We start from the raw sequence: 27,846 nt of genomic DNA on the forward strand, positions 1-27,846 counted from the left end.
AACACAAATTGCAGCTCACACTTAGCCGTACTTTTTTTTTTTTTAACATGCATGAGGATTTAGAGCTGATTTTATATAATATACACTTACTATGGTAATAGTTTCTACTGGATAAATTGCCCCCTGTTCACATGATTACATAAATATTTCATGGTGTTTCACACAGATAATGGTGGTTTCAAAGTCCTTCATCCCTGGGATTGAGTTTTATTTTTTTAAATTTATTTTTGGATTGAGTTTTAAAATCATCAATGAATTAAAAGATTCATCATATCTTGGTGTCTATGGCCAAGAATTAAGACATTTCCATGTATAGTTTTTCCCAACTAAGGCAGAATTATTATTTCTTTTTGAAACTATTTGGGGAATTGGAGGGAAACTATAAAGAAATGATTTATAGAGGTGTTAAATGTTCTGTTCTCGAATCTTCGGTTGGATTCTGATGAATTCTGTGGCTCTAATATTTAAGAAGTAGTGGTCTGAAAGTTGGGATCATCCAAATTACTTAAAATGCTATAAATGGGACCTGTTGTCTTGGATGTTGGTGTCTTAAATGTCTGGCATTGGATGGTTGTCTATGAATAGTTTGCCAGGCTAATAATAAACTTTTTTGACAATGAGAAATAGAGGGTGAAATTTAAGGTTGAGGTGGGGAGAAATTTTTAGAGCTACTACTTTTTCTAGCTGCAGATTAGGGGTGAGAGGTAGAAGGACAGTGTCAGGCAGAACCTTTCCCTTTCATGCATGTGCCTGGCGTTTGTCACCTGTGAAAATTTGCATGTGTCCTACTGTGCTCTTTGCTTAAGAGGCTTGTGTGACTCCTGTCTGGGTCCTCTGGTAATTTTGCCTTCTTAGTCTGGGGCATTTCATTATTTCCTTCCAAAGGTTATGCTTGGCCTAACATTTGGGCATTTTATAATTAAATTTACAGTAAACTATATACTAGAAGATAGGCATACCTTTGGATAACAGATGGGCCCAGTTCCTTAGGGCTTTCTATCCCTCATTTTTTTAAATGTCCAAAACCCAGGATTGATTTCAAATCGTAAACCTGTGTTTTGCAGGCTAGAAAAAACTAATCTCCAAATAGTTTAGTTTCTCTAGATTATATTAGTCACAATTTCATAAAATCATCAGAGTGCTTATTATTTTTAACCATGCCTGGTATCACTGAGAACCCTCCGCAAAGTGTGTAGTATCAACATTCAGATGAACTGAAGCAGTGGTTCTGGGGCAAGTCACAGGAGAGAGTTCTAGGCTCGTAAACCGTAGTGGCTTTGCTGTCAACATTGCCTGTGTTACTGCTGCGGCTCTTTCCAGTGTTTGTGAGAAACAGACTATCAGGGGAGGATGGGGCAGATGTTTCTATATTCTCTGCTGCTAATGAAGCCTATTTTAGTGCTTCTCACCATAAAAAATACGTATAGGGCATTTATTTGGGGCAGCTTTCACAAAAATTGTGGTGACCACTGCCTGTGAAAATATCCTTATGCATCAATAGAGAATAGACCCCAGAAGCTTCCTGGAAATAATCTACTCTGGGTTTAACATTGCTTTGATTTAAAATGCAGTTTTGTATAGTTTTAAAATGCAAATTTAAAAATAGGAGACATGGGCTAAAATTTCATGCTAGAAATCTTATTTAATGGATATACATATTGACACCATAAAATTTACTAAATCTCTGTGTGTCAAGGCTGATTTATATGAAGTAGGAGAAATGTGACCTAACTTTAAGATATTATAAGACAAAAATAAACTATACAAAACTGTTTGGCTGCTTAGTACTAATATAACTAGTTAGAAAATAATGATGTTTGCTATTCTTTTTGTTTACCTTTATTTAAAATCATTTAATATATTTTTCTTGATAAATTAGATTACTCAAAATTGGCAACTAAAGAGTATTAAAGAAACGGTATCCTTTTATAGTTTTCCCTTTTAATACATAACCATAACCATAAGCAGTTTTCCTTAATATGTGATCCAGAATGTAATTTGCAATTTATGCTTTGATTTATTTTCAGCTTTTTGCTAAGATTGTACCTGATACATTTCATTATTCTGTTTTAAGAAATGTATCAACATCAAGATACGGTGAGTTCTTTAAAAGTTAACAACATCAACAATGATAGATACAAAACACTAATTTGTTATGAACCTAACCAACGTGGAAAAAACCCTCTAATAAGCAGATATATATATATATATGTATATATAACAATATGTGTGCCTTTAAAAATACAGAACAATCATTCTGGATCAATAGTTAAATTATTACTTTAATTGAATCAATTTGGTCTTGGAATATTTCTCTTCTGCTATTACCCCAAAGAAGGCTCCATTCTCCTAATTTTAATTTATGCGAGTAAATGTACAAATCAAAAGTAAAAGTGAATATTTTATGCTTTAATTCACAGAGAAGTAATAAATCATCTTTTCCCTTACCTCTAGGACCTCTAGGCTGGTCAAACCCTAACCATGATTAGTATTGTTTCAAGTTTCTTCCATTTACTTTTGTTAAACTGGGTTATATATCTTCAAGTGAAATGGCTGAGCTTTCACCGTAATTCTTGTTGCTATTGACAACCAAAGCAGCCATGCAAGAAGAAAATCCTGTGGAAGGAAAGAAAAAACAAATCTTAACATTTTCTCCCCAAAGTTGGAGAGAAAAGAGAATACAAAGCATGTAAGAATCAGGTAAGTAAAGATCTGTCAATTAAAAAATTACCAGCCTTGGTTACTAATCGATCCAAAGTTTTAATTTTTTTCAGATATTTTGTCCAACACTCATTTAAATAAAAGGATACTGTCTCTTGGAACCAAAATTAATAATCTGAAAATGAAAGATTGGATTGGAAGGTACAGTGCCACAAGAGGTCTGAAATACTCTGATTTAGAATTTGGACTATGAAAGAATAGCACAACTTCAATTACTGGTTAATATTTTTGTTACAAAATGTTTTTGAATGACAAAGTGGTGACTAAAATATTACTATTTTAAACATGTCCTAGATTTTTTTTGTTTCAGAAAAGCACTGAGCGTTGAATATGTGTAAGTCTCCGGGAATGTAACAAGTTGCTAAATACCCAAGTCCAGCCTCCTTACAGAGAAAAGATCTGGAATTTCTTTTTTTGGACATTTGTTTTGCAGCTTTCTACGTCTTAAGGCAGAGAATAGCCAGGATAAGGTGCCAGCTCAAAGGTTAGATGAACATATTTCTTGAAATAATTTTGGCTAATCTGTGTCTTGAAAGGCATAACCTCTAAATAATACCTTACAGAGCTATCAGTAGAACTTGACTTTAGTTGTATTTTTGAGTTGCCTATTTTGGGGAAAACTATATTTTTTAGAGATGTGTTTATTCTATTCAGAATTATATAAGTTCATTTTATTTCAGTTATTACATTAAACTTTTCCCTTTCAGTTTATAATCCCTTTCTCCTGTCTTATGAATCTAATAAATTGACCTCCATTCTAACCTAAAGGACAGTTTGTATTTTTAATACTTAAAGAAGGAAATTTAAAAAAAAAGTCCACCAAATGAAATTACTAACACCAGCCTATCATTAACGTGAAGGGATTGTATCTCATATTCATTAATTCTCCTTGGAAAAATTCAGGTAAGAAATATTTTTATTGTATAAAATATCGAAGGTGTTATAATAGGACCTATGTGTATTTATGTTATATTGTTTTGGTACATAAAAAGTTCCTTGTTTAAAATATTTTGGAAGTGGAGGCGCCTGGGTGGCACAGCGGTTAAGCGTCTGCCTTCGGCTCAGGGTGTGATCCCGATATTATGGGATCGAGCCCCACATCAGGCTCTTCCGCTATGAGCCTGCTTCTTCCTCTCCCACTCCCCCTGCTTGTGTTCCCTCTCTCGCTAGCTGTCTCTATCTCTGTCAAATAAATAAATAAAATCTTTATAAAAAAATATTTTGGAAGTGAATAATGTCATTTAACGAATCACCCTTATGGCACTTTAGTGGAAAATTTTGGTGAAATTCTGTTTAATGGAATTGGGGCCAAGAAGACAATGTACTTTAAACTGATAGGTGAAAGATACTATCACACGTCATAGAAAATGTTTTTAAGAGAGGATTTTAGTATTAACATTTGGGAAAAAAATTGATAGTGCTAGAAATAAAAGTTAAGGAATTTCTTTGTTCAGGGAGACTTAAAGAATCGCAGTGTGTGTATCTTATAACTGGTAAGAGTTACTGGATTAACTAGCAGAGCTATGGCTGAGGATGAGGAGGCAATGCCAAAGAAAAGTACGAGGGACCCTTCAGCAACAGAGGTTTGAACTGCGTGAGTACTCTTACGCATGCATTTTTAAAAATAAACACAATATAGTACTATAAATGTATTTTCTCTACCTTACGATTTTCTTAACATTTTCTCTGGCTTGCTTTATGGTAAGAATACAGTATACAGTATATAATACATACTATATGTACATATAGTGTATATATAATATATAGTATATAATACATATAGCATAAAGCTATTTATGTTACTGGTAAGGCTCTCAGTCAACAATAGGCTCTAAGTAGTTAAGTTTTGGTGGAATTGGAAGTTATACATAGATTTTTGACTGCATGAGGGTTGGCACCCTAATCCCCGTGTTGTTCAGGGGTCAATTGTAGAATGTGGGCTTTGTCACCAACAGATCTAGGTTCAGGACCTATTCCTGTGACTTACCAGCTGGCCATGAATGCCTCATGCAGAACAGTTCTTGATAAATGTTTGCTATTATTAGTGTGTGGTCAATATATAGAATATATAGAGAGAACAGTATATAACAATATATAGAATACTTTGAACACCCTAGTGTTGACTAGCGTCCATCCTAATCCTCATGGTGTAGCACATTTTTAAATACATTTGTTTGTATACCCACCTTTTTTTTTAAAAAAAAAAAGATTTATTTATTTTAGAGAGAGAGTGTGTGGGGGGGTGGAGTGCAGAGGGAGAGGGAGAGAGAGAATCTCAAGCCGACTCTGTGCTGAGCATGGAGCCCAACTCGGGGCTTGATCCCATGACCCTGAGATAATGATTTGAGCCGCAGTCAAGAGGTGGACCCCTACCTGACTGCACCACTCAGGTGTCCCTATATGCCCATGTTTTGAAAGTGATCAATTGGAAGTAGGAGATTTCTCACATTATTCATTTCTAAAATAAAACTTTCATTGAATAGCTGTCTGTGTTTCTGAACCATTCCTTTTCCACTTCTCTAATAATATCCACTCTACCCAGAGTAGAGTATGGTTTTGGTTAGCTAACCAAAGGAAAAGGAACCGGAAGGAACTAGAACATTTAGTTACTGTGATTTATTTGACAAACATTTGAGAGCTTACTAGAAGGAAGGAGCTAAGCTAGGTGCTGGGAGAGATACAACATTAGTAAAACTCTTGTTTGTGAGGTGCTAATTTGGTAAAATGATTGTCTCTTATTCCTTCTGGGATTCTAAAGTAGGAAAGAGTTAGGGACAATGAGTTGAATTTGTTCCAAGGAAGAGACACTTCTTGCTGGAGAGGATCAAAGAAGTTTTTATGGACTTGGTGGTGTTCAGTTGAGTCATTCATTGAACAGTTATATATGTTGAGTGCTGTTGCCTTCTTGATATCCCTGCACTCCAGATAACCACTTGCAGATATCAGCCCAATAAGATGAAGCTCTAGGCATCCATGTTGTTCCCCGTCAGTGTTGAAGGCCCATATGTTAGCACAATACTGGGGGAGAGGTGTGTTTTGATCTAGGATACTGCACAAGCCTATCTCAGGGGGCAGGATCCCAGCCCAGGAGTGGCCCAACTAAATCCTGAGGGATAAGTGAGTCCAGTGAAGGCACCCTGGCCAGACAGAAAAATACACTGAAACTTTAGAAGCACATTCTAGGAAAAGTAAGCACTTTACTCTGGCATGGGGTATGTGTTTAAAGGGCATCAGATAAGAGATGCAGTGGGAGAAGTAGCAATGGGCTGACTCATGGAAGGCCTTTGGTGTCATCTTAAATAGATTAGCATTTGTCCCAAAGTTGCAGAGGAATGTTGTAATGATGTTAAGCAAGGAAATTACATAATCAAATTTATATTTCAGAGGTTGTAAGCTGTACTAATAGGTCAGATCTAGTGTACAGGTGCGTTTAGTCTTGTTCACAGAGTATTTTACCATTTCTTGAAATAGTTGCCAGTATTCCACAGGAAACATGGATATCAGGCTTTGTTGAAAGATCAGTAGTCCTGCATTACTGCAAGGAGTGGGTGGGCCGGAGTTGCTTAGGGGCTGTCCTATTTGGAAAAAGCACATACTCCATTTTGCCATGGCGCTCACTCCTTCAGGGCAAATGCCTGGGACCTGTAGGCATTGGAGGTTGTGGGGGCTAATTTCTGAGTGTTTTCCTGATTGGCAATTTAGAGAATAGCTTTTTGAGGGTCAGGACTCGAGGCTATTACAGTAAACCTGAGAAATCAGGTTTTAAGTAGTAAAGGTAAGAAAGGAGAAAAGGATAGAGATTGAAGATATTTTCAAAAAGGGAGGGAGGGAGAGGCACACAGCATCAGGTCAGTGGCGAGGCCCTCGGGCTTTGCAGACAGTCACCACTGGTGTGGCAGCTGCTGCCACTCGGAACTGAGTTTTTGAGAAACTTACTTCACCTTTCTGAGCAATAGCTTCTTTCTTGGGAAAATAGAGCGAAAAGCCCTACCTCATACGGTTTTTATGAGCATCAAATGAGAAAATGCTTACAGCGCTCTTGGCTCAGTAACTGGCTCGATGTTAATTCACGTTCAGTAAAATGGTGGCTGGTGGTGATGATGATGGTTGTGGGGAATGAGGAAGATGGGGTCAAGGATGAAGCCCAAGTTTCCGATGCGTTACTCAGTGACCCAGAGAACGTGGAGGAGAGTGCAGATGATGACTCCCACGCTGGATGTGGTAGTTCGGAGGGCTTGGGAGACTTTGCAGTGGAGGGTGTGGTATGTGGTTGGATTCCGGGCCTGGAGCTCGGGGGTGACATCTGAGCAGGGCCGAGGCTGTGATTTGATGATCTCTCCACCACTGCCCTACACACAGCTCCCTCCCCTCAGTCAGCACTGATAATCATCGCTACCGGATCAACCTCAAACAGTATATGAACAGTGCGGGGGAGGCGAAATACCACGTCACGTGTTGGCTGAAACGTCATCTACTCGTTTTAAGTTGTTGAAAAAAAATCCTTTCCAGTTTACCATTTGGGCTGGGAGAAAATCACCCTGGACAAACCATATGCCCTGTTTTCCCCTCTTGGTTGGCTTTTTCTGTCTTACATCACTGTACTCCTAATTCTAAGCAAATATTCAATTAGAAGTGAATCATTGCTGGGAATAAATGACCACACTAACTTTGGAAGTTTGTATTCTTTCTTAACAGAATGCACTGACCACCAGCCCTGCCTCAAGTCCTGGCTTAGACGCCACCTTCTCTTCTCTGCCTTCTTTACTTTAGCAGGGGGACGTCTCCTTTCCTTGCTCTACATTTCGTTGTAACATGTGCATGGAGCCTGTCTCACCCTGCCCTACACTGTGGCTATTTGTGGGTCTGTGTCTTTGGTTCTGCCAGACTTCAGTCCCATGAGGCTGGTGACTCTGTCGTATGCGTCTTCCTACCCAGGGTAGAAGCTTCCACTGTGTCCTGTCTGGTTCAGCTCAGCTCAGCACACTTTGAAAGGTGTAAAGACCAGGCACTTCTGCATACATGGGACGAAAAAGATAAACAGGATGTAATCTTAATAACCAGATTGTGGTTTCCAGCAAGGTTAATTTACTGGGAAAATGAATAGATTTAATTTGCCTATCTTATGACCTATGTCATAGATCATAGATCTTAACTCTTGATTAAGGTTCTGAAAAGAAATCAGTTTACATGCTTGAAAAACACATAAACTATAATCTGTGGCATCTGCCGCTTACAGTCCGTTGATTGTTCACAGTGATGGATAGATTCCTGATTCTTTGAGGACAAGGCCCTCCAGGCTGACACCGCCTTCACTGTGAAGGACTATTTTCTGCTCTCTGGACCCTGTCACAGTGGACTGCCCTTGTATTTCTAGACCCTCTGCTGCTTCATGTGTCTCTGGATTTGCCTATGCAGCTGGTTCTTGAATGAAAGGCACTTCAGCCATCCACATGGTGAATTCCTCCTCATCGGTTAAGATTCAGTTCACATTTCCTCCTGTAAGCCCTTCCTGACATTTTTTTCCTACCCTTACCTCTTTGCAGAAAAATTCCTTTTTCTATATTCTCTTAACACTTTGTACGCCTGTCATGTCTGTGTTTGCCGGGAGACTGTGTGCTATTTCAGAGCAGGTACTGTGTGTGTGTGTGTGTGTGTGTATGTATGTATTTATTTTAATTTTATTTTTTTAAAGATTTTATTTATTTATTTGACAGAGATAGAGACAGCCAGCGAGAGAGGGAACACAAGCAGGGGGAGTGGGAGAGGAAGAAGCAGGCTCATAGCGGAAGAGCCTGATGTGCGGCTCGATCCCAGAACACCGGGATCACGCCCTGAGCCAAAGGCAGATGCTTAATGACTGCGCTACCCAGGCGCCCAGTACTCTGTATTTAAAGAGCTCAAAGTTGGGGTGCTTGGATGGCGCAGTCAGCTGAGCATCTGACTCTTGATTTCAGCTCAGGTCATGATCTGGGTGTCCTGACATGGAGCCCTGCACTGGGCTCTGTGCTCAGTGGGGAACCTGCTTGAGATTCTCTCTCTCCCTCTGCTTCCCCCCTGCCAAAATAAATAAATCCTAAAAAAGTAATAAAGAGCTCAAACTCTAATGGAACTAGATAAGGAAAATAACTATGTAATAATGATCATATAGCATGATGTGTGTATATAAATGAATATAAACATACGTAAATAATGTATAATAGAGGTGTGCTTATGAAAGTACTGAGAGGCTTATGAAAGCCCCGAGAACTCCAAACTCGGAATGAGGGTCTAAAGCAAATCTCGGAGATGGCAGTGTTTAATCTGAGTAGCACGGAAGCCTGGATGGGTATTAGTCCAGCGGACAGTGGAAAGAAGGACATTCCATGGAAAAGCATGGAGGTATCAGAGTATGTTGTTTTCTGGGAACTGCAGTTAGTTGGTGTGTTTGTGGAGTGATTGCAGAGGAGGCTGGTGGGATAGGCAGGAGTCGAATCAACTGTGGTGTTGGCGTTTGAGTTGCGACAATGAGCTAAGTAAACTTGCTGGGAAGTCAGTGACTGAGTGAGCGTAAGGGGGAGAATGGCTCGGTCAATCATGGGTTAGTGAGGTCCCTCTAATCGCAGATCAGGCCTGATTGAAGTCCACAGTACTGGAGGCAGGGAGGCCACGGTGCCAACACTTATTTAGCCAATCCTTTATTGATGGTCCTTTAGGTTGTTACTAAATTTCTGCTTAAGGTTCGTCGTCAGATAAATTTAGAAAAATTAATGAATGTTTTCCTAAAAAAAACCAAAAAACAAAAACAAAAAGCAGGCGGCCAAACTGACAAATGCCTCGCATCTGTAAATCTATGCATAGTCACACAAGTGATTCCATGTCTTTTAGGAGTAAATATATGGCTCAACTCATTATATATCAGTGACTCTTTGAAACACAAGGATTTTGATTGCTGAAAGAAGTGAGAATAGTTACATTAAATTTTGCTGGCCTTTTGTGATGATTGCTTAGTAAACCTCAAAATTACAGCATCATCTCCTCAGCTAAAACAAATAACAATTTTTAACAAAAACAAATACTTTAATGTGCTTCATTATATTCTAATGAATTCTTACATTACAAAGTCAGATATCTTGTAGATTTCTTTTTGCTTCTTTCCGAAACCTTTTCTTTTTTTTTTTTATAGTGATTTTTTATTATATTATGTTAGTCACCATACAGTACATCCCCGGTTTTTTATGTAAAGTTTGATGATTCATTAGTTGCGTATAACACCCAGTGCACCATACAATACGTGCCCTCCTTACTACCCATCACCGGCCTATCCCATTCCCCCACCCCCCTCCCCTCTGTAGCCCTCAGTTTGTTTCTCATAGTCCATAGTCTCTCATGTTTCATTCCCCCTTCTGATTACCCCCCCTTTCTTTATCCCTTTCTTCCCCTACTGATCATTCTAGTTCTTATGTTCCATAGATGAGAGAAATCATATGATAGTTGTCTTTCTCTGCTTGACTTATTTCACTTAGCATTATCTCCTCCAGTGCCGTCCATGTTGCAGCAAATGTTGAGAACTCGTTCTTTCTGATAGCTGAGTAATATTCCATTGTATATATGGACCACAATTTCTTAATCCAGTCATCTGTTGAAGGGCATCTCGGTTCCTTCCACGATTTAGCTATTGTGGACATTGCTACTATGAACATTGGGGTGCATATGGCCCTTCTCTTCACTACGTCTGTATCTTTGGGGTAAATACCCAGTAGTGCAATGGCTGGATCATAGGGTAGCTCAATTTTTAACTTTTTAAAGGAACCTCCACACTGTTTTCCAGAGTGGCTGTACCAACTTGCATTCCCACCAACAATGTAGGAGGGATCCCCTTTCTCCACATCCTCTCCAGCAATTGTTGTTTCTTGCCTTGTCTATTTTTGTCATCCTAACTGGCGTAAGGTGGTATCTCCGTGTGGTTTTGATTTGAATTTCCTTGATGGCTAATGATTTTGAACATTTTTTCATGTGTCTGTTAGCCATTTGTATGTCTTCATTGGAAAAGTGTCTGTTCATATCTTCTGCCCATTTTATGATTTGCTTATTTGTTTCTCGTGTATTGAGTTTGAGAAGTTCTTTGTAGATCTTGGATACCAGTCCTTTATCTGTAGTGTCATTTGCAAATATCTTCTCCCATTCCGTGGGCTGCCTCTTAGTTTTTCTGACTGTTTCCTTGGCTGTGCAGAACCGAAACTTTTTCTGACTCTCTTAAACTATGTAATTGATCATTTCCTCTTCTGTATCCTTTACATGCATCTGTTATGAAGACATCTTTGCTTCCTCCTGTCTCTCCTTACTAGACTTACCCTCTTGAGGATGAGGACTTGGCATCTCATTGATTTGTATTCCCTCAGTTCTTAAAACAGTGTCTAAGACACTGGCACTTTTCCTCTTTGCCGTCCTTATAACGCTCATTATAGCTAGCAGTTTATTGAGCTCTTACTATGAGATGGGTACTGTCCTAAGCACTTTATTTGGATTTTTCTCAGTTGACTCTCCCAACAACCCTACGGATAAGTTCTATATGTACCCTGTAGGGTTACTATTTCTTTCATTAAGAAAGTGGGAATTCTGGCTACTTTCTCTGGTTTCACCTCTGATATGCATTTTAGAGCAGAGAGAAGCTGGGAAATCTGCATAGGTCATACGTTTCCAAAGTAGTCGAGGTGGGACCCCCGGGGGCTAACTCTAGCACCTGTACTCTGAAACCCTTCTCAAGAGTGCACTGATAAGTGAACGGTGGCTCACAAGTTCCGTAATAATATTTCTCAAGGTGTGCATATTATTCTACTGGTGTTTATAAACTTTTCCCATTTTTGTATTTGAAAATTTTCAAATCTACAGAAAAGTTGAAACTATAGGAACAAAAAACACCCATATATTCTTCCTGTAAAACTGTCAACATATTGTATATTTTCTTCTCTGACTTAGAGACATAGTGGCACTTGATGTCTAAATATTTCAGCATGCATCCCGTGAGAGCAAGGACATTTACCTACAAACCACAATATAATTCTCATACATAAGAAATTTAATGTAGATACAATAATCTCATGTAATAAACAGTCTATATTTAGATTTCCCCAATTATCCCAATAAGGATTTTTATGGATTTTTTTTCTTTTGTATCCAGTGCCGGTCAAGGATCACTTACTACATCTAGTTGGCATTCCTTCCTGTTCTCCCATGATTTGGAACAATTCTGCTGCTTACCTTTTCCTCTTTTTTTCTTTCTTTCTTTCTCTCTCTCTCTCACTCTCTTTCTTTCTATCTTTCTTTTCTGACAATGACATTTTTAAAAGAGTCTACATCAATTGCTTGGTAGAATGTTCTGCAGTCAATTCAGGCTAAACCTTTTGCAAGAATATTACACAGGTGATCATATCTTATGATACTCTGTTTGCACATGACGTAGTTCTGTTTTTGGTGATGCTAAATTTGATCACTTGATTAAGGGTCTGTCCATCAGATTTTTCCACTGAAAGTCACCTTCTTTTTATAATGAGTAAGCTGTCAGATGATACATTGAAACTGTTTGAATATCCTTTTTCCCAACAAACTTCTTTTTAAAAAAAATTTTTTTTAAAAATTTTTTGTTAGTCACCATACAGTACATCCCTAGTTTTTGATGTAATGTTCCATGATTCATTGTTTGCATATAACACCCAGTGCACCATGCAGTATGTCCCCTCACTACCCATCACCAGCCTATCCCAATCCCCCACCCCCCTCCCCTCTGAAACCCTCACCAACAAACTTCTAATCAGTGAAAGTTTTAACATCTGTGGATAATTTTTGCTCAAATTAATTATTTCAGTGGTGGTTGTAAAGTTGCCTTTTTCAAATTCTGTCATTACTTGTACATGTTGTGGCATTCTTCTGTAAAGAGCAACTCTGTCTTCCTTTTTTAGAGTCACTTTGGATATATGGATTCTTTTGTTATTTAGTTGTTATCAGTTACTGTCCTTATTTTTCTTGGTGCTCAAATTGTCCCAAATTTGGCCAGTGGGAACATCTCCAAGCAAGCTCCTATGTCCTTTTCACATGTTCCATCATTCTTTGAATACATCCCTGCTTTTTGTCACAGCAAAAGAGTCCAGCCTCCCTGACTCAGCCCTGATTCCTTTTTTGTGGAATGGTATTTAGAAACAAAGATCTGGGGGCTAGGTATGCTTATTTTTGCTCTTAACCTACTTAAAACAACAAAACCAAACCTACCTCCCATTTCCAAATAGTAACAATTTCTATGTGTTCATGAAGTTTCATTCGGCATTAATCTAAATCCACCCTCATGTCACATTCGAAGCAGAAACACTAAAAGTGCAAGTAAACTCAAAATGATAGCAAAACGATGGAAGATTTTCTAAGTGGAAAGGGATAGTGCTTAATTATGTTGAGCAGAAGTTGGTTTGAGATACAAGGTGCAGATGGAGACGCTCATTTTCATTGGTTGACTTCAGGCATTAAAAGTTAAATGGTAAGGGGCACCTGGGTGGCTCAGTTGGTTAAGCGTTTGCCTTCGACTGGGTCCTGGATTCAAGCCCCCCGTCGCGGGCTCCCTGCTCTGTGGGGAGCCTGCTTCTCCCTCTCCCTCTGCTGCTGTTCTGCCTACTTGTGCTCTCTTTCTATCTCTCTGTCAAATAAATGAATAAAATCTTTAAAAAAATAAATGAATAAAATCTTTTTAAAAAAAGTTAAATTGTGAGCGCTGAAATAAGTAATTGGTAAATGTCCCTGAATTAGATGTTCCCAAAGACAAAAATAAAGTTATTGTCAGACAACTCTTGGAAGATGACCTGATACAGACCAGAAACCCTTGGTTGTTTTAACTTATTTTAACTTCATGCTCTCAGTGATTAATTGATTGATTGGTTGAGTTAATATTTGACTATAGTTCATGATTATAGTCTTAGTAAAAAATAATGTTGGACAAAATGCTAGGGCAAGAAGCCTGAGAGCTGTGGCAGCTCTTCGGAGGAGATAGCGGTTACAGGCTTCGGTGACTCCCTCTCTGGGATCTGTCACAGGACAAGCAGTCAGGTGGAGATACCTGGAGGTCCACATATTCTGATAAATCTGCCTTCATTTTCTCAAATTATCAATTGTGTTCCCAACTGCAGCTTCCATTTCCTGAACATGTAACTTAAATACCTTTATGCCTTTTATCACTTGGGCCTTCTCTCCCCAACTCATCCTTCCCTGCTTAGGGTTTTTCTTCTCTTGTCCCCTCCAAAGCCACTCAAAATGCTGGGCCTTCTGTCCTTGTTCCTAACTCAAGAAGAACTAGTGGATTGACCATGAAACAGGGATAAGAATTTTTTTCTGAAATTGAGCAAGTCACTTAACTCTCTGTGCTTTCACTTCTCTGCTGGTAAATGGAGTATAATGTCTGTCTCTTTCCTGCCTTTTATGGATATTGCGAGAATCAGTGTAACCGGTCGTATAAAAGGAGGTCTGTATCACTGAGAGCACGTCATACATAGTATTTAATAGTGATAACAGGGGCGCCTGGGTGGCACAGCGGTTAAGCGTCTGCCTTCGGCTCAGGGCGTGATCCCGGCGTTCTGGGATCGAGCCCCACGTCAGGCTCTCCCGCTATGAGCCTGCTTCTTCCTCTCCCACTCCCCCAGCTTGTGTTCCCTCTCTCGCTGGCTGTCTCTATCTCTGTCGAATAAATAAATAAAATCTTTAAAAAAAAAAAATAATAGTGATAACAATCAGAGGCACTTTTATTTCCGCTTTTACTACAGCAGGAATTTAGATTTGAAAATAGGACCGTGGACACCAGAATACAGGATAGTGGGATTGTTGCTCTGCGGAACTGTTTTCCTCTGCGAATTGTTTTCCTCTGCGAATCTTAAAACCTGTAGGGTTCTTTCCTCTGGCTTTGGTTGTCCCTCTGCCATGGGGTAGCTCAAGGCCCTCTCCAGTGGAGCCCTGTGAAATTCTGCATCCCTTCCTTCAGGCCCCACGAGAACAGCGCTGGGCTCTTGCCTCCTGCTTTCAGCAATTGCGTCTTTTCCAAGGCCAGTTGCTCTGTGAAAAAGATATTCCTCATCATACGTTCCTATTCCCCTCACGATGGGTTCTCCCACAGCTGGGTTCTCCGAAGCTCGTTAGATGTAATGACGGCGCTCTGAAATCTCCCAGTTTTGTGTCTGTTCATTTTCCTGCCTACCCTTGCATACTTCTGTGTCACGTTTGTTTCTAAATTACCCATCCTGGGGGACAAGGATCCTCGCTCTGCTTGTAACGGTGCCATATCTGACCAGCAACATGAAGTAGGCGGCAAAAACTACAAATGATGCTTAGGACTCTAAAGGCGCCCTTATTTACATGAGAAAAGCCTTCTGAAGTTACTAACAGCACCTGAGGTCGAGTTGGTTTTTCCCTTGTCGCTGTCCAGACCACCTTCCGCTTGGGCATCTGACATATAGCACTGATTTTGTCAAGTGTTGGCACTTGACTCCCAGTGTGATTCCTTTACATAAGAAACATTATACAGAACTGATGTGGGAGTTTAATTGTCCCCTAACTTATTTGAAAACTCATTACATGGCAGTGTCAGAAAGCCATTCAGCTCCCAGAACCCCAGTTATATCAGGATGAATTTCCGAGAGTAAACTGTAGATTGCAATCGCACAGAAGAGATGCGGGCATGGAACATGAAAGAACTGTGTCTGCTTTGCCAGTTGAGACATGTTTCTTTTTCTAGTTCAAAAAATGACAGGTTATTTTAAGGGCGCTTTGGAGATGATGCTGTAGGAGTGTTAGTAAATTCTGAGTGTGATTTGCCCATTTGGGCTTAATTCTGGCATCCAGTTTTGGGGGGAAAATCTATCACTCATTGGCTATCTGATCCTCACCTGACTTTTATTTACTGAGCCGCTAAACCATGTGTGATACAAGAGGAGAGTGGGCCACCAAAGATGACCCAAAGTTCTTGTCTCCAGTCATGTGAAGGTCAGAGGAGCAACGCTGCTTTTTCTGATTAACCTTTATCACCAAGAGACACGTGATTTCCTCCAAAACAAGTGTATCATCTGTCTTTGACATTTTTAGAAGACCACTCTAAAGTGGACCGCTAAAAGTACACACTCTTTGGATTGGATTTGTTATGCCCCTGACCTGTGAGCCACAGCAGGGTGGAAGGGCGGGTGTATGCTGGCTCCCGAAAGCTCATGTTACAATGGCGAGGGGGACCAAGAGGGGGACCAGTTTAACAGAAGTTGGAATAGTGTTTCTCTCGTCTCAAGATGAGTATGTATATTTTAATCTAATTCTTGAGATTTGGGAATGCAGTTCTTTAGCTACTTCTATGATTATATGTTATTATAGATAGAACATAAATTTACAAGTTGTATTGCTTTCCTAGGATCTACTCATAACATTTCTATCCTAAATGTGTACCAAAGAAAACATTTGCAGGTTTGATAATAAACACAGATGAGGTCAGATTCCACAACTTTCTGTTCAGGGGTCATCCATTAGGAATTGTATTTAGCTGCAGGTAACGGTGACACAAGGAACAGTCCCCTAAATTACTAGGATGGTAATTTAGGGTTAATATTATGCCTTCTTGCTCTGTAGTCTTCTCCCTTCTCAGGATCACCTCATGGTCATAAAGTGGTGACTGTAGTTCAGTGACTGGTCAGCCCCCTTTTAGAGTAGCATTCCAAAAGCCCCACCCTGTAACTTCTGTTTACCTACCATCAGCCATAGTTTAGTCCCTTGGCTACCCAGATCGACCAGGGAAGATAGGGAATGTAGTTTTCCATTGCTAAGTCTTTCCGCACTCCCAAAACGAGCAAACAGAAAAGCCATTCTAGTTTTAAAAAGAAGGGGAAAATAGATACTGGTAAGCACTCAGTGATTTCTGCCACCAGTACCTTTTATGATCTGCCCTAACCTTTCTCTTGCTCTCCTCTGCTCTCGTAAGCTCTTTACAGCGTGGCTCCCCTACAACCCTTGGCACTCACTGAAACCCCTTCCCTGCCCTTCCCCCACACTGTGTGCATATTCTGAAAGGCTTTCATCTACCATCCCAACTGTCTCAGCCTCTTAACCTCCAGGGCTTTGCTCAGATCACAATTTTCTAGGGGGGCCTGTAGTCATCATTGTTACGACTATACTGTATTATGACTATCCTGCCCCTCCCCCCATCTTCTTTCAGCTCATTTCTCTGAGTTCTTAGTAACTTTGGGCCAGTATATTCTAGTTTCACAGCTAATTTTTCACATCCTCAGTGACTCTCATCCCTCCTCCCCTACACTCGCCTGGTATAATACATGCATAGAACAAACGTTCAACGCAGGTCTGTTGAATTCCACCACAGGCCCAATGCCAGCAAGATAATAGGAGGAAGTTCTATTATGCGACACTTTTCTTAGTGTTTTCTTTTTGTGAGAGGAAATAATTGGTGATATCAGCATTTTGAGGATCCTATCGCATTAGTTGCTGTTGGCTAATATATAGGTCCTTGGTTACTTCAGTGAGTAGTCTGTTGGGTAGAAGGGCAAACAGCAGTTGGTTTGAGAATTGCTGACACCCTAAACATGTAAGAAACATTAACAGTCTTGGCCTCTTGGAATGTGTGCATTTGATGTGCCCAAGATTAGGGCACTGGAAACAAACAACAAGAAAGGGAGGGGACAATAAAAACTTGTTCCTCTCCAGCACCTGAAAGGACAGTAAACAGATGGTCATCAAGCTGGTCAGGGGGTCAAAAGGTAAAACAGCTTAGTTGCCTAGAGTTTGTTTCATAAAGTGTCCTCTTCTAAATAAACTTTTTCATGATTTTAAGTGGTACTTCCTCAACTATTTTTTCATGTTTTCAGAGATATTTTCAAATTCCAGCTCTTTGGAAGGATTATTACCTCAATTCATACTTAATGATTTTGAGATTTTTTAAAAAAAATTATGACACTCTGGGTGCCTCAGTGATAATTGATTCATTCAGGTCGCATTCATATATAAACATTAAAACTTATGGCAAATCTTCTATTTAAGATTTAAAAAAATTTAACTTGCATTTCTTGGTTATGGGGACTGGAAATTACATAAAGACTGGTTTATTTCTGGGACTTATTTTAAAAACTGCATCTAAGCCATCTACGGGTATACAGTCGACTGAAGAATAATTTTGGAAGTCCCTTCTGGATAGTTCACTTCTTCTCACAGATCTGAGCAAAACTGCTTCCTTTTGAATTTCATGCCATGTCTAAAATCAGATTTGAAGAATTTTCTCTTATCATTTACCCCTTCTACTGTGCTCATCCCTTCTTCCTGAAGCTTTTTAATATTTCCTGAGCAGCACCTTTTAAGGATTAGTAGTCATCCAGGTCCAGGTGGAGTGAAAGCTTGAAGTAAGATTGGCAAATATACCCCGTGGAGTTTCAGGTGAGGGAAAGGTCAGCGAGAGATGAGTGAGGAAATATAGAAAACACCAGAAATAACTTGCACCTCAGTTTTACAGGAGTATTCAAGTTTCGAAGGAAACAAAGTTTGAGAATTGTGAGAGAGGAAACGAGGAGCATATCCCAGAATGAAAACAGCCTTGGCTGATATGGGAAGTAACAGTGTCAGAGACTTCAGAACTCAGGGTCATTGTCGACTCGTTCCCTTTGGTCTTCAAGATGTGTCTGCTCTTCCCTCAGTGCTTACTGAAGCCCATCTTTTCCGGTCACAGACAGATCATGCCTTTCTCATGTCAACTAGACTTTTTCTAGTCCATCCCCCATATCACCACCAGGTTAACATCCCCAGAATTTTTATTTTATCAGGCCATTCTCCTGAGGATGATGATAAGCTTCAGGAACTTCCCATTTCGTATAAAGTATGTGTCCCTCAGTCTGAAATTTAGGGGGCATCATCCTTTGATACCACTCACCTGTGATTGTCTGCATCTCATTTCTCCACTGACATTAAGCGATCTCTTTAGCTTGATTCTGCCTCAGTGCCCCCTGAGGGAATGATAGTCTGTTTTGCTGTCTAACTCACCTTACCTTGGAGAGCCTTCCCCTCCTCTATCTACCCATGCCCGAAGAACCAACTCAGGTCTCTTCTGAGACTGTACGAATCTGTGAATATGCTTGTGTGACGATTTCATCACAGATTTTGTAGGTGCCACCCATTTTGCTCATAAACAAATGTGGTGTTAAATGAAAAATGATTGTTTTGTCTCTTTATCTACATCGTAAGCTCTTTGAGACTAGTGACAATGCTATACAATGAATTTTCTTCTATTTTCACATCTGGCATAGCACCACTCACCTATCCAGGGTACAGCAAGGTTTCTCGGTCTGGCGCCATCACACTTTGGGCTGGATCATTTGTGCTGGAGGGGGCTGAGCATTGTGGGATGTTTACAGCATCCCTGTATTACCTGCTAGATGCCAGTAGCACCCTCGCCCCAGTATGACAACCAAAAATGTCTCTATTTATATCAAATGTTCCACAGGGGACAAAGATAGCCTCAGCTGAGAACCACTGGTATAGAGTAAACAGAATAAATTCTGACCAGTGTTTGGCAGGAAAGAAAGACTGAAAAGCTTTGAGTGATGTTTTATAGCATTTTTGGAATCCTGAGGAAAGAAGGCAATAGATGTAAAACAGAACTTCCTATTTGCTGTGATAGGCCATGGCAGGGGTTAGGGCAGTTGCACCACAGTTAGGGTTAAAAAAGATCAGGATGACAGAAGTATTCTTAAGTGGAAGTTCCAAAAAATACGGAGTTTGGGGTTTATTTCCTTTAGAACCATTTCATATTAGAAATAGCATTTCTAGTAAAATAAGTATTATTTAGCGGGAAATTTATCTGGGTTCATATATACCCATATCTTTGGACTGAGAACTACTTTTTGAAGCACATTTGGGGGAACGAGTTTGAAATTACAGCTACAGGTTATTGTAAAGTTGTAACTATTGACAGACATTGGTTGTGGTTGTTCCGTTTTACTTATTATTATTATTTTTTTTACTATTTTAACATTGCACTCAGGTTTAGCCAATTTTCCAGACCCAAGTGATACACACACACACACACGTATTTGAGAGTATTTGAACAGTGCTTAGCACTACAAGACACACTGATTTTCGTATTTCTGCTACTCTGTTGTAAGGTCTTAGTTTTCTCTTTTATTATCAAACTAGTACGTGACATAGATGCTCTATGGTTGATGTTCTGCTGACCTAGAAATAATGCGGATATCCTCTTTTCACAGCTGTATGCCAGCCACAGTGCAAACATGGTGAATGTATTGGACCCGACAAGTGCAGATGTCATCCCGGATATGCTGGAAAGACCTGCAATCAAGGTAGGAAACCGTCTGACACAAATGAACAGTCAGAAACCCCCTCTGTTTCTGCCTCATGTAAACGTTTTAGGTTCTCAGGCCAAACCACTTTTCCATGGCTATTGTTTCTAAAATGCGTGAACTGCCGTTTTCTGAAAGATAAAAATATAATGGTAAAACTTAAAATATATTGTATCAGAGGACAAGTCAAAGGATTTCATCCTCTTATTCCTATTTACTGATACTAATTAAAATGTATTTTAAAGAAGAGAATCACAGCATCAGTCACGTACAAGCCTTACGTTCTGCTAGTCCTTGTTCTTCTGCGAGCTAGTTGGGAAGCCCTGGCAAATTGTGGGCCTCCTGGGACCCCAGGGAGATGGAACCCAGTACTCAAAGTCAGGTATGAAGTCTGACTTGAAATTTTCTGGTCCCTTTAAACTCTGAGCCCTTTGATTTTTGAGATTAAATTCCCTTCAACTGTTACCAGTTTGCAAAGTTCCTCTGAGAAATAAAGATTTTGACAAACTCATTTTTAAGTTGCTTGTAAAAGCAGACTTTTATTGAGCACAGTGCCTCAAGTATTTTCTGTGTATTATCTATTTTCATTATTACAATGTCAGGAGGTAGAGTGTTATTCATGATAATTAAGTGATAAATAATAGCTCCCTGTTATTTTTCATTAAAAGAGGTATCAGGGATATTAAGTGTCTGGTCGAAGTTCACAGAATTAGTTGGTAAAAGACCTGGTATATCAGCTTAGAACTATTGTCCATATAATTCATATTTTCTCTGTCAATTTAATTTTAGATAAGAAAATATTATTGCAAATGTGATCTTCTGACTTGTGTTAACAAATCTGACAAAGCTTGTCTTTTTAATTAATTTCAACCCCAAATGTTCTATTATTAGGAGTAAAAAAACCCCAGAAATAAAAGCTGGGGTTAGATTTCACCAGAAGGATACAAGGATAAGAGTCCATTTTTCACTTATTTCTTAAATTGAAGCAATCCTTTCTACCCTTTTCAGTGTTGAATGGAACAGTTACATGGGGCCTGACTGTCCCATACATAACTTACTTGACCTCATCAGATACGGAGATGATATTGTTGAAACACTCCTATTCTTCAGTATCTGATACTCCTCGATATGTCTCCTGTAAACTCGTGATTTACGGGCATAATTTCCACAACAGTCCAGAACACTGGTGTTTGAAAAAGTACAAGGAATCGTTCCTGAACTATCAGATGAAATCCATGCTAATGAAATGTGACATGTCCAATAGTAGGAAAAACTCTCAAGCGTGTTCTGTACTATCTGTTAATTTGATTAACTGATTTTTTCCAATGCTGCTTTTATAATATTTTTTAACTTGGAAGTTACAAAACATACCCGGATAGTCTGTTTGAAGTGAGTGGAGTTTTTGTTATCTCAGTTTACTCTTTTAAAAATCCGTTTGACTTTCCTTCCCCAGTCTAAGTTTACAGGTAGTGACATGTCCGGTTCTGATTATTGAGTTATCGGTGTGCATCTGAGACTTCCAGCATGCTTCCCTTTTTAAAGTGCAGAACATAAACCATCAGAGGTTTCATTAATATGTCAGTACCGTAAAACTTTGTTGTCCTGATGCCAGGAATTTATACAAAGAAGGTTATTATAAGAAGCCACTGTTGAGATTGCTGAGAAATCCATTTAAATTTATTTGCAGGAGTGACATCACCTTTAATATGCTTCAAAGACATTGAAACTATTATTGCAACAAGGATCTATCTCTGGGTTTCTCCTGTTTTCAGAAAACCAGTTTATCACGTACTTTTTACTGTAGTACATACCTGTTTCTCTAAAGAAAAATTGAAATATACTGAGTTTAAATCTTGCCTCCTAAAACTATATTCCTTAGGGGAAAGAGGATTTCATTAATAGCAAGACGGGATTTTATACCTGGAAAAAATAGTGCTGACACCGAAAATGTAATTTCAAGCCCAATCTTGAATTTAAAACTACAGCTTACGGTAAACCCATGTGTTTGGGTCATCTCGTTCTTTGTCTTCCTTAACAAAAAAGCAAGTGTGGCAAGTTCCCGATGGCATGGCTTATGCTCTTTGAGACCCTTCAGGGTGTCTGATTTCTGGGTTCCTGAAAACTATTATTAAAATGACTTGCACACGCTAAGTGCACATTAAATATTTGCTCAGTGCATGATAGTCTCGTGTGGTGGTTCTTGGTCCTGAACACCCTACTTGTAAGGGTTGCATGCAGTTGTCCGGTACAGCACCGTAGGCAGCCTCTGAGTCTGTGGACCGAAGGCCCTGGTGAGGGTGGGAGGCGGCTTGAAGGACCTGGGTGAGTGGGACAACCATCGAGAGACACCAGGAAACGAGAATAGAAGAAATCGTATCGGTTACACAAATCCATGCAGACTGTTTTTTATCTGGACCATACATCTTAAGAAACTGGCAAATATGCCTCAGAAATATGGGAATTCAAACAGGTTTCCTTTTTCTTGAGGAGAGAAATGTTAAGAAGAGGTATATTTGAAACGATTTCACAGAACTGAGAATTAGGTTCTGATTAAAAGTAGGTTTCTATATGCTGGCTAATTGAACATAATAAAAATAAATAAAAGAGCAAAAAAAAAGTAGGTTTCTGTGTAAGGCAAGTATTTGCTAAAAAAATGTGTTGCAAGTGGTGTACTATAAGAAATAATCTGCTGGGAGCTTGATTGGTGGCGTGAACAGCTTGTGCAAAACGGCCAGCGTTTAACCAGTGTGATCAGAGCTGCCTGGGAGCAGCCGGAAGAGCAGGGCGAGCCCACGTGGGACCTGGCTTAATTTAACAGCCTTGTCACAAGATTAGTGTGAATCTGCTGTCGGTGGCTGGCTTTTCCCTCGGAGTCATTTCTGGATTTGCCGTAGCTCGATCACATATAAAATCATAGGCTTGGACTGATCCTAAGCAAATTCTATACAGCACATGGTGCCTTTCACAATAGCGAAATTCTGACCTGGACTCTGGCAAGACTTGCTTTTTTTCCCACCTGATTTCTCTGGGAATTTTATTCATGCATAGTCTCCCTTCTTTGAGTCTCTGTACCCATACAAATTCTCTTTCCCTTCAGCCAAAAAGGGATACTCTTATAGATAATAACCTTTTTATAACGTTCCCATTAGGGAATGATTTTCATTGTGTAATACGTCCTATCATTGCATATTTTCAGAAATGAAAGGGTTTTGAATGCATGATGTGCTTTATAAGGATTTCAGAAGAAACAATTTATAAATATTAATTCCTAATTTTTTTAAATATTTTATTTATTTATTAGACAGAGATAGAGACAGCCAGCCAGAGAGGGAACACAAGCAGGGGGAGTGGGAGAGGAAGAAGCAGGCTCATAGCAGAGGAGCCTGATGTGGGGCTCGATCCCAGAACGCCAGGATCATGCCCTGAGCCGAAGGCAGACGCTTAACCGCTGTGCCACCCAGGCGCCCCTAATTCCTAATATTTTGACAAAGTTTATGTTTCATACATTGAATTCCTCACCCCAAGAAAAGTACTGGAATCTTGTAGCCCAGAACCATACGGTAAACTTTGGCGGCCTAGGTAAATCTGAAAGTTGATTGCCTTTCTTACCCCTAATGTTAAGGTAATTTCTGACAGCCTTACTTTTTGAAAGATGGGTGGTTTCAACCGAGAAACCAATGTTCGTTTCATCTGAAAGTTTAGCTGTTAGTACTATGGAAGTCTTAAAACAGGCTGCGATTGCCTTTTTGACTCTACTTTTGAGTCTTACTTCGTATACTGTTTTGGTAAGTTAATAACGGCAATCGTTAACCTTCTTTGTAGGACGCTTATTCTATATTCGTACTAAATGGGACCTAAGTAAAAGTTCTTACATTTGAATGAAAACATTGATGAACTATCATGCTATTTTCTTAAATCAGTTCTTCATGCAAATCATAACTTTGTGCATAATTTTGGAGTATTTTAAACTATTGGACAACATAATAATAGAGGAAAAAGTCTCAAGTTGGACATTTAAGACCTCAGTGTCACTAAACAGCAGTTGGTTGTAATCAATATTCGTATCATCTGCTGGGTTTTCCCTTTGTTGATACCTAACATAATGCTTTAAAAAATGACCATCTCTTCTTTGGCGGTTATTTGGTATGAGAATGATGTATGTGTGTGTGCATGTGTGTAAAATGTACATGTGTTTTTGGGAGGCAAGATGGCAGTGATAAATTTTAAGGAAAACAAATTCAGATTTTAAAAAGAGAAACTGGATGAACTAGAAACCCATTTTTCAAAAGCACGTAAAGCATTCTTTTTGAACTCCACCGACTTTATGTAATTGTTTAATATATACTTATAAAGATTTTTAGGGCTAAAAATGACATCAGTTCAAAGTTGACTCTTATTACCTTCTTCCTGGTGTGAAGATGAGCACTTCTACCCAACTCCTCTTGACCAAGGCGGTGAACAGCCTCTTTTCCAACCCCTGGATCATCAAGCCACAAGTTTACCTTCAAGGGGTGAGCGTGCATTATCTCGGGTGGGCTGCACTCCCACCTGTACGGCTTTCTGCAGTTTTGTCACTTCTTGCAAATGTTCTGAAGACCAGCCCCGGAGTACCCAGCCGTCAGCATCCTGAGCATGTAAAGCAAACTGCAGGAATACCTGCTGCCGATTCTCTGTGCTCTAAAAAGCCTGGAGCCTCCACTGTCCTTTCACCACATCAAATATTGCTTCTCTTTTCCTTTCCTGGGTTCCAGAATGTTTCCTAAAAATCAGATGGCAAAGTCACTTTTATTTTCATAGGTGAAGTCAGGAATTCCAAAGCAACGGAGATTGGGGTTTTGATGGCTCTTGCTAAGTCGATTTCAGAAGTGGGGAAGTCCTCTTCTCCACCACCATATCTGGAGCGTAGAGTTTTAGGTCACCCTGGAAATCAAACCACACATTAACTTCCTTCTTTTGGTGTACATTTTGTAACATTAGAAAGCCAAAGTTCTGGCTCCATGTAGCCTTTAAGGGACTGTTCCTGTCAGGAACCCACAAACGTTTCTGTGGCTCTTTAATGATGATGAGCAAGTCATTTAATGTGTCTGAGTCCCAGCAAACCAATCAGGAACAGGGGGAGAGTAATTCCTGCCCTTAGTCAGCTTCAGGGCTGGTGTGGGAACAGGAACACCAAAAATACCCTTGTTTTCATTGTGATGGAAAGTTTTGTACAAAAGTTAGGTGGCAGCATGATTTTACAGTTTTTGTTCTAAAAAGACTGTATCCTTCATCCACTGATTTAGGAGCTTAGAATGACTGAATTAAGATAGTTGAAATTATTAATTATTGTCTCTCTGCTGATAGGGAACTTAATGCACTTGTTTATCTTCTGCATCAAGAATTAGGGCAATAGGATTAATTTCAACAGTGATGATTTAAAGAATAAAAGTTACGGCAGTTGACATACTAACGTCTGTTTGTCTGTGACCTCCACTTTAGTCATGTGAAATGTAAAAGGTTAAATTTCTGAGAATTGCCCAGTTTGAGGGTCAAAGAAAAAAAAAGCCCAAATGCATTACATGAATGAAAGATTATTTTCCTTAAAAATCCATTGGGTTATCTTATTCAGTGGTCTATTCTAGATTTTTCAAGCTACTTTTCAGTGTCCGCATGCTAATAAAATTTCTGATTCTTTTTTTCCCTAAAATATAATGCTGTGCAGCTTGCATTTTTGTTCTGGACTAGCTCTCTTCTTACTCCCCCCTCCCCACCCACCCCCACATCCCACCTCCCCAAGCTCCTGAATCCATCAACCTGCTTAAATATACTCCTCACTGTAATAGATGTTCTTTAAGAATGTATACTTGGTGATTAAAGCATTTGAAATGTAAGCAGTTTAATTGTAAAGTGATATCTTTTGATATGATAAGATTGGTACATGACTGAATTCATTATTTTTTTATTATAGATTTTCTTTATAATTTATGTCATAAACTTCTAGAGAAAGAGCAAGATTAAAGTGAATTTAAGTAAATATGCTAACGTTTTCTTTCCTAGGTTCTTTTTAATCAGCTTTTAAGATTGATTTGAGAAAGTGTGATCCAGGAACTTGTTCTTTATATTGTTCTGTTTATTATTATAGGAGAATTTACTATAAATTGGAAGTGTTTTGAATTTCTGACTTGATAGTAACACAAGCATTACTAGGTCAGTAGTCTACGAGATTTTGGAAGCAGTACATATTAGCTCAATTTTATAAGGCATTAAGTCAATAAGAAAATAAAGTTATGATAATAATAGACTAGAAGCCCTGAAGAAAATTGAGAAAAAGAGGTCATCACCAGGACACCAGATGCTTTTAATCTTCTGAAGCTCCCTGCTTTAGCAGAAGTCTGATATTTGGTAAATATTGATAACGTGGATTATTGTGGAATTCTATTTCATAATTTCTGCAGTGGTTTTTGGAAGGGTCAGTGTGAAGTTTTTAGGACACGCGTGCCTGTAGCAGATGGGCAGCGATGGCAGTCGCTGGAGACCTCAGCACCAGCCAGCTGTCCGGGAGTATCAGCCACCCCATCACCAGCTGTTAGAGTTCGGCTTTCTCAAATGGCTTTCGATATATTTGGATATTTATGTGTCAAATTAATAATAGTAAGATAGCCAACAAATGTCTCTACATTTACCCATTGAAGGCTGCATGTTTATTTCCTCTTCCGTATTATTTCATAGAGTGATTTCCAGGTGGGGGGTTATTTTTGTTTTTGAATTACGACATTGTTTTTCACTTCCTTTCAGTTTCATGATTCTTAACCTCAAAGTGCTTTTTCTCATGGAAAGGGAAGGATAAATCTGGACTGAACACCACCAGTAGCCCCAGTCTGGATCATGACAACTCTTCTCCTGGCAATCTTGAGGGGTTCTTTATTAGTCCAGAGTAGAGCTGCCTCAGCTTGGCTTCAGCTTTAGTTCATGAACAGGGTGAATAAAGAAATGTTCATCAGCATAAGTATCCCTTATATATGAGCTGCTTAGCGCTACAAACCTCTGACCAGTTCCTGTCAGGAGCCCACAAATGTTTCTGTGGCTCTTTAAAAATAAGCCTAAGGGTTCTTCATTGACACATTTTCTGTCCATCAGTATCCTTCCCTTGAGATACAGGATTCAGTCTTACTCTCTGGCTTTGTTGTACTGTTCTGTTTTATATTTGCTTAGTGCAAAAAATATTTAAAACAAAGCCTTTCTCTAATAATGTGCTCAGATTTAAATACCATTTAATATCAATCAGGGACTTATCAAAGCCAGGTGTGTATCTGCAGGGATGTATGGATGTATTAGGAATGATAATTAACTTCTCTTAGAACATGAGAAAAGATCCTGACTCTAATTTTTAGTAAATACTGAAATACAAGATAGAAGAATATGAGAGGTAGAGTTTCTCTTTCTTCCTTGATTTAAAATTTTTACTTCATTTAACAGAGGGAGAAGTCAAATTTGTGTTGATACTGTAGTCTGCAAAGCACTTTCTTTGAGAAAATTTTAAAACAATATATTTTAAAATGTGATTCTGTTTTGAATGCCCTTGACTGGGCACAAGACAGTAAAGTAGAGAATTGAAGAAAGCAAAGGAGATGATGAAGGTATTTGGTTTACTTAGTTAACCTTCCTAGGGTTTGCCCAGCTGGGGACCTGCTCACTGTTGGGTTAAGGTCAGAAAACGACCAAGTTGGAAAGTCAATAAAATATGAAAACATTGAAAACATTTATAAACGTAATAATTATTAGGTGGTCTTAAAACAGTGTAATTTGG

General features: G+C 39.2%; 1 protein-coding gene across 1 annotated transcript in view; it reads left to right on the forward strand.

Moving 5' to 3' along the window:
- Positions 1 to 27,846, forward strand: part of NPNT (nephronectin) — a 78,006-nt gene that overhangs the window by 12,392 nt on the left and 37,768 nt on the right. Inside the window, exons 3-4 of the mRNA XM_008689508.1 lie at positions 19,968 to 20,060; positions 24,479 to 24,571. Coding sequence (XP_008687730.1) covers positions 19,968 to 20,060; positions 24,479 to 24,571 — 186 coding nt within the window. The remainder of the gene's footprint in view (positions 1 to 19,967; positions 20,061 to 24,478; positions 24,572 to 27,846) is intronic.

The sequence above is a fragment of the Ursus maritimus genome, unplaced genomic scaffold (genome assembly GCF_017311325.1).
Source record: "Ursus maritimus isolate PB19 unplaced genomic scaffold, ASM1731132v1 scaffold_11, whole genome shotgun sequence".
Lineage (NCBI taxonomy): Eukaryota > Metazoa > Chordata > Mammalia > Carnivora > Ursidae > Ursus > Ursus maritimus.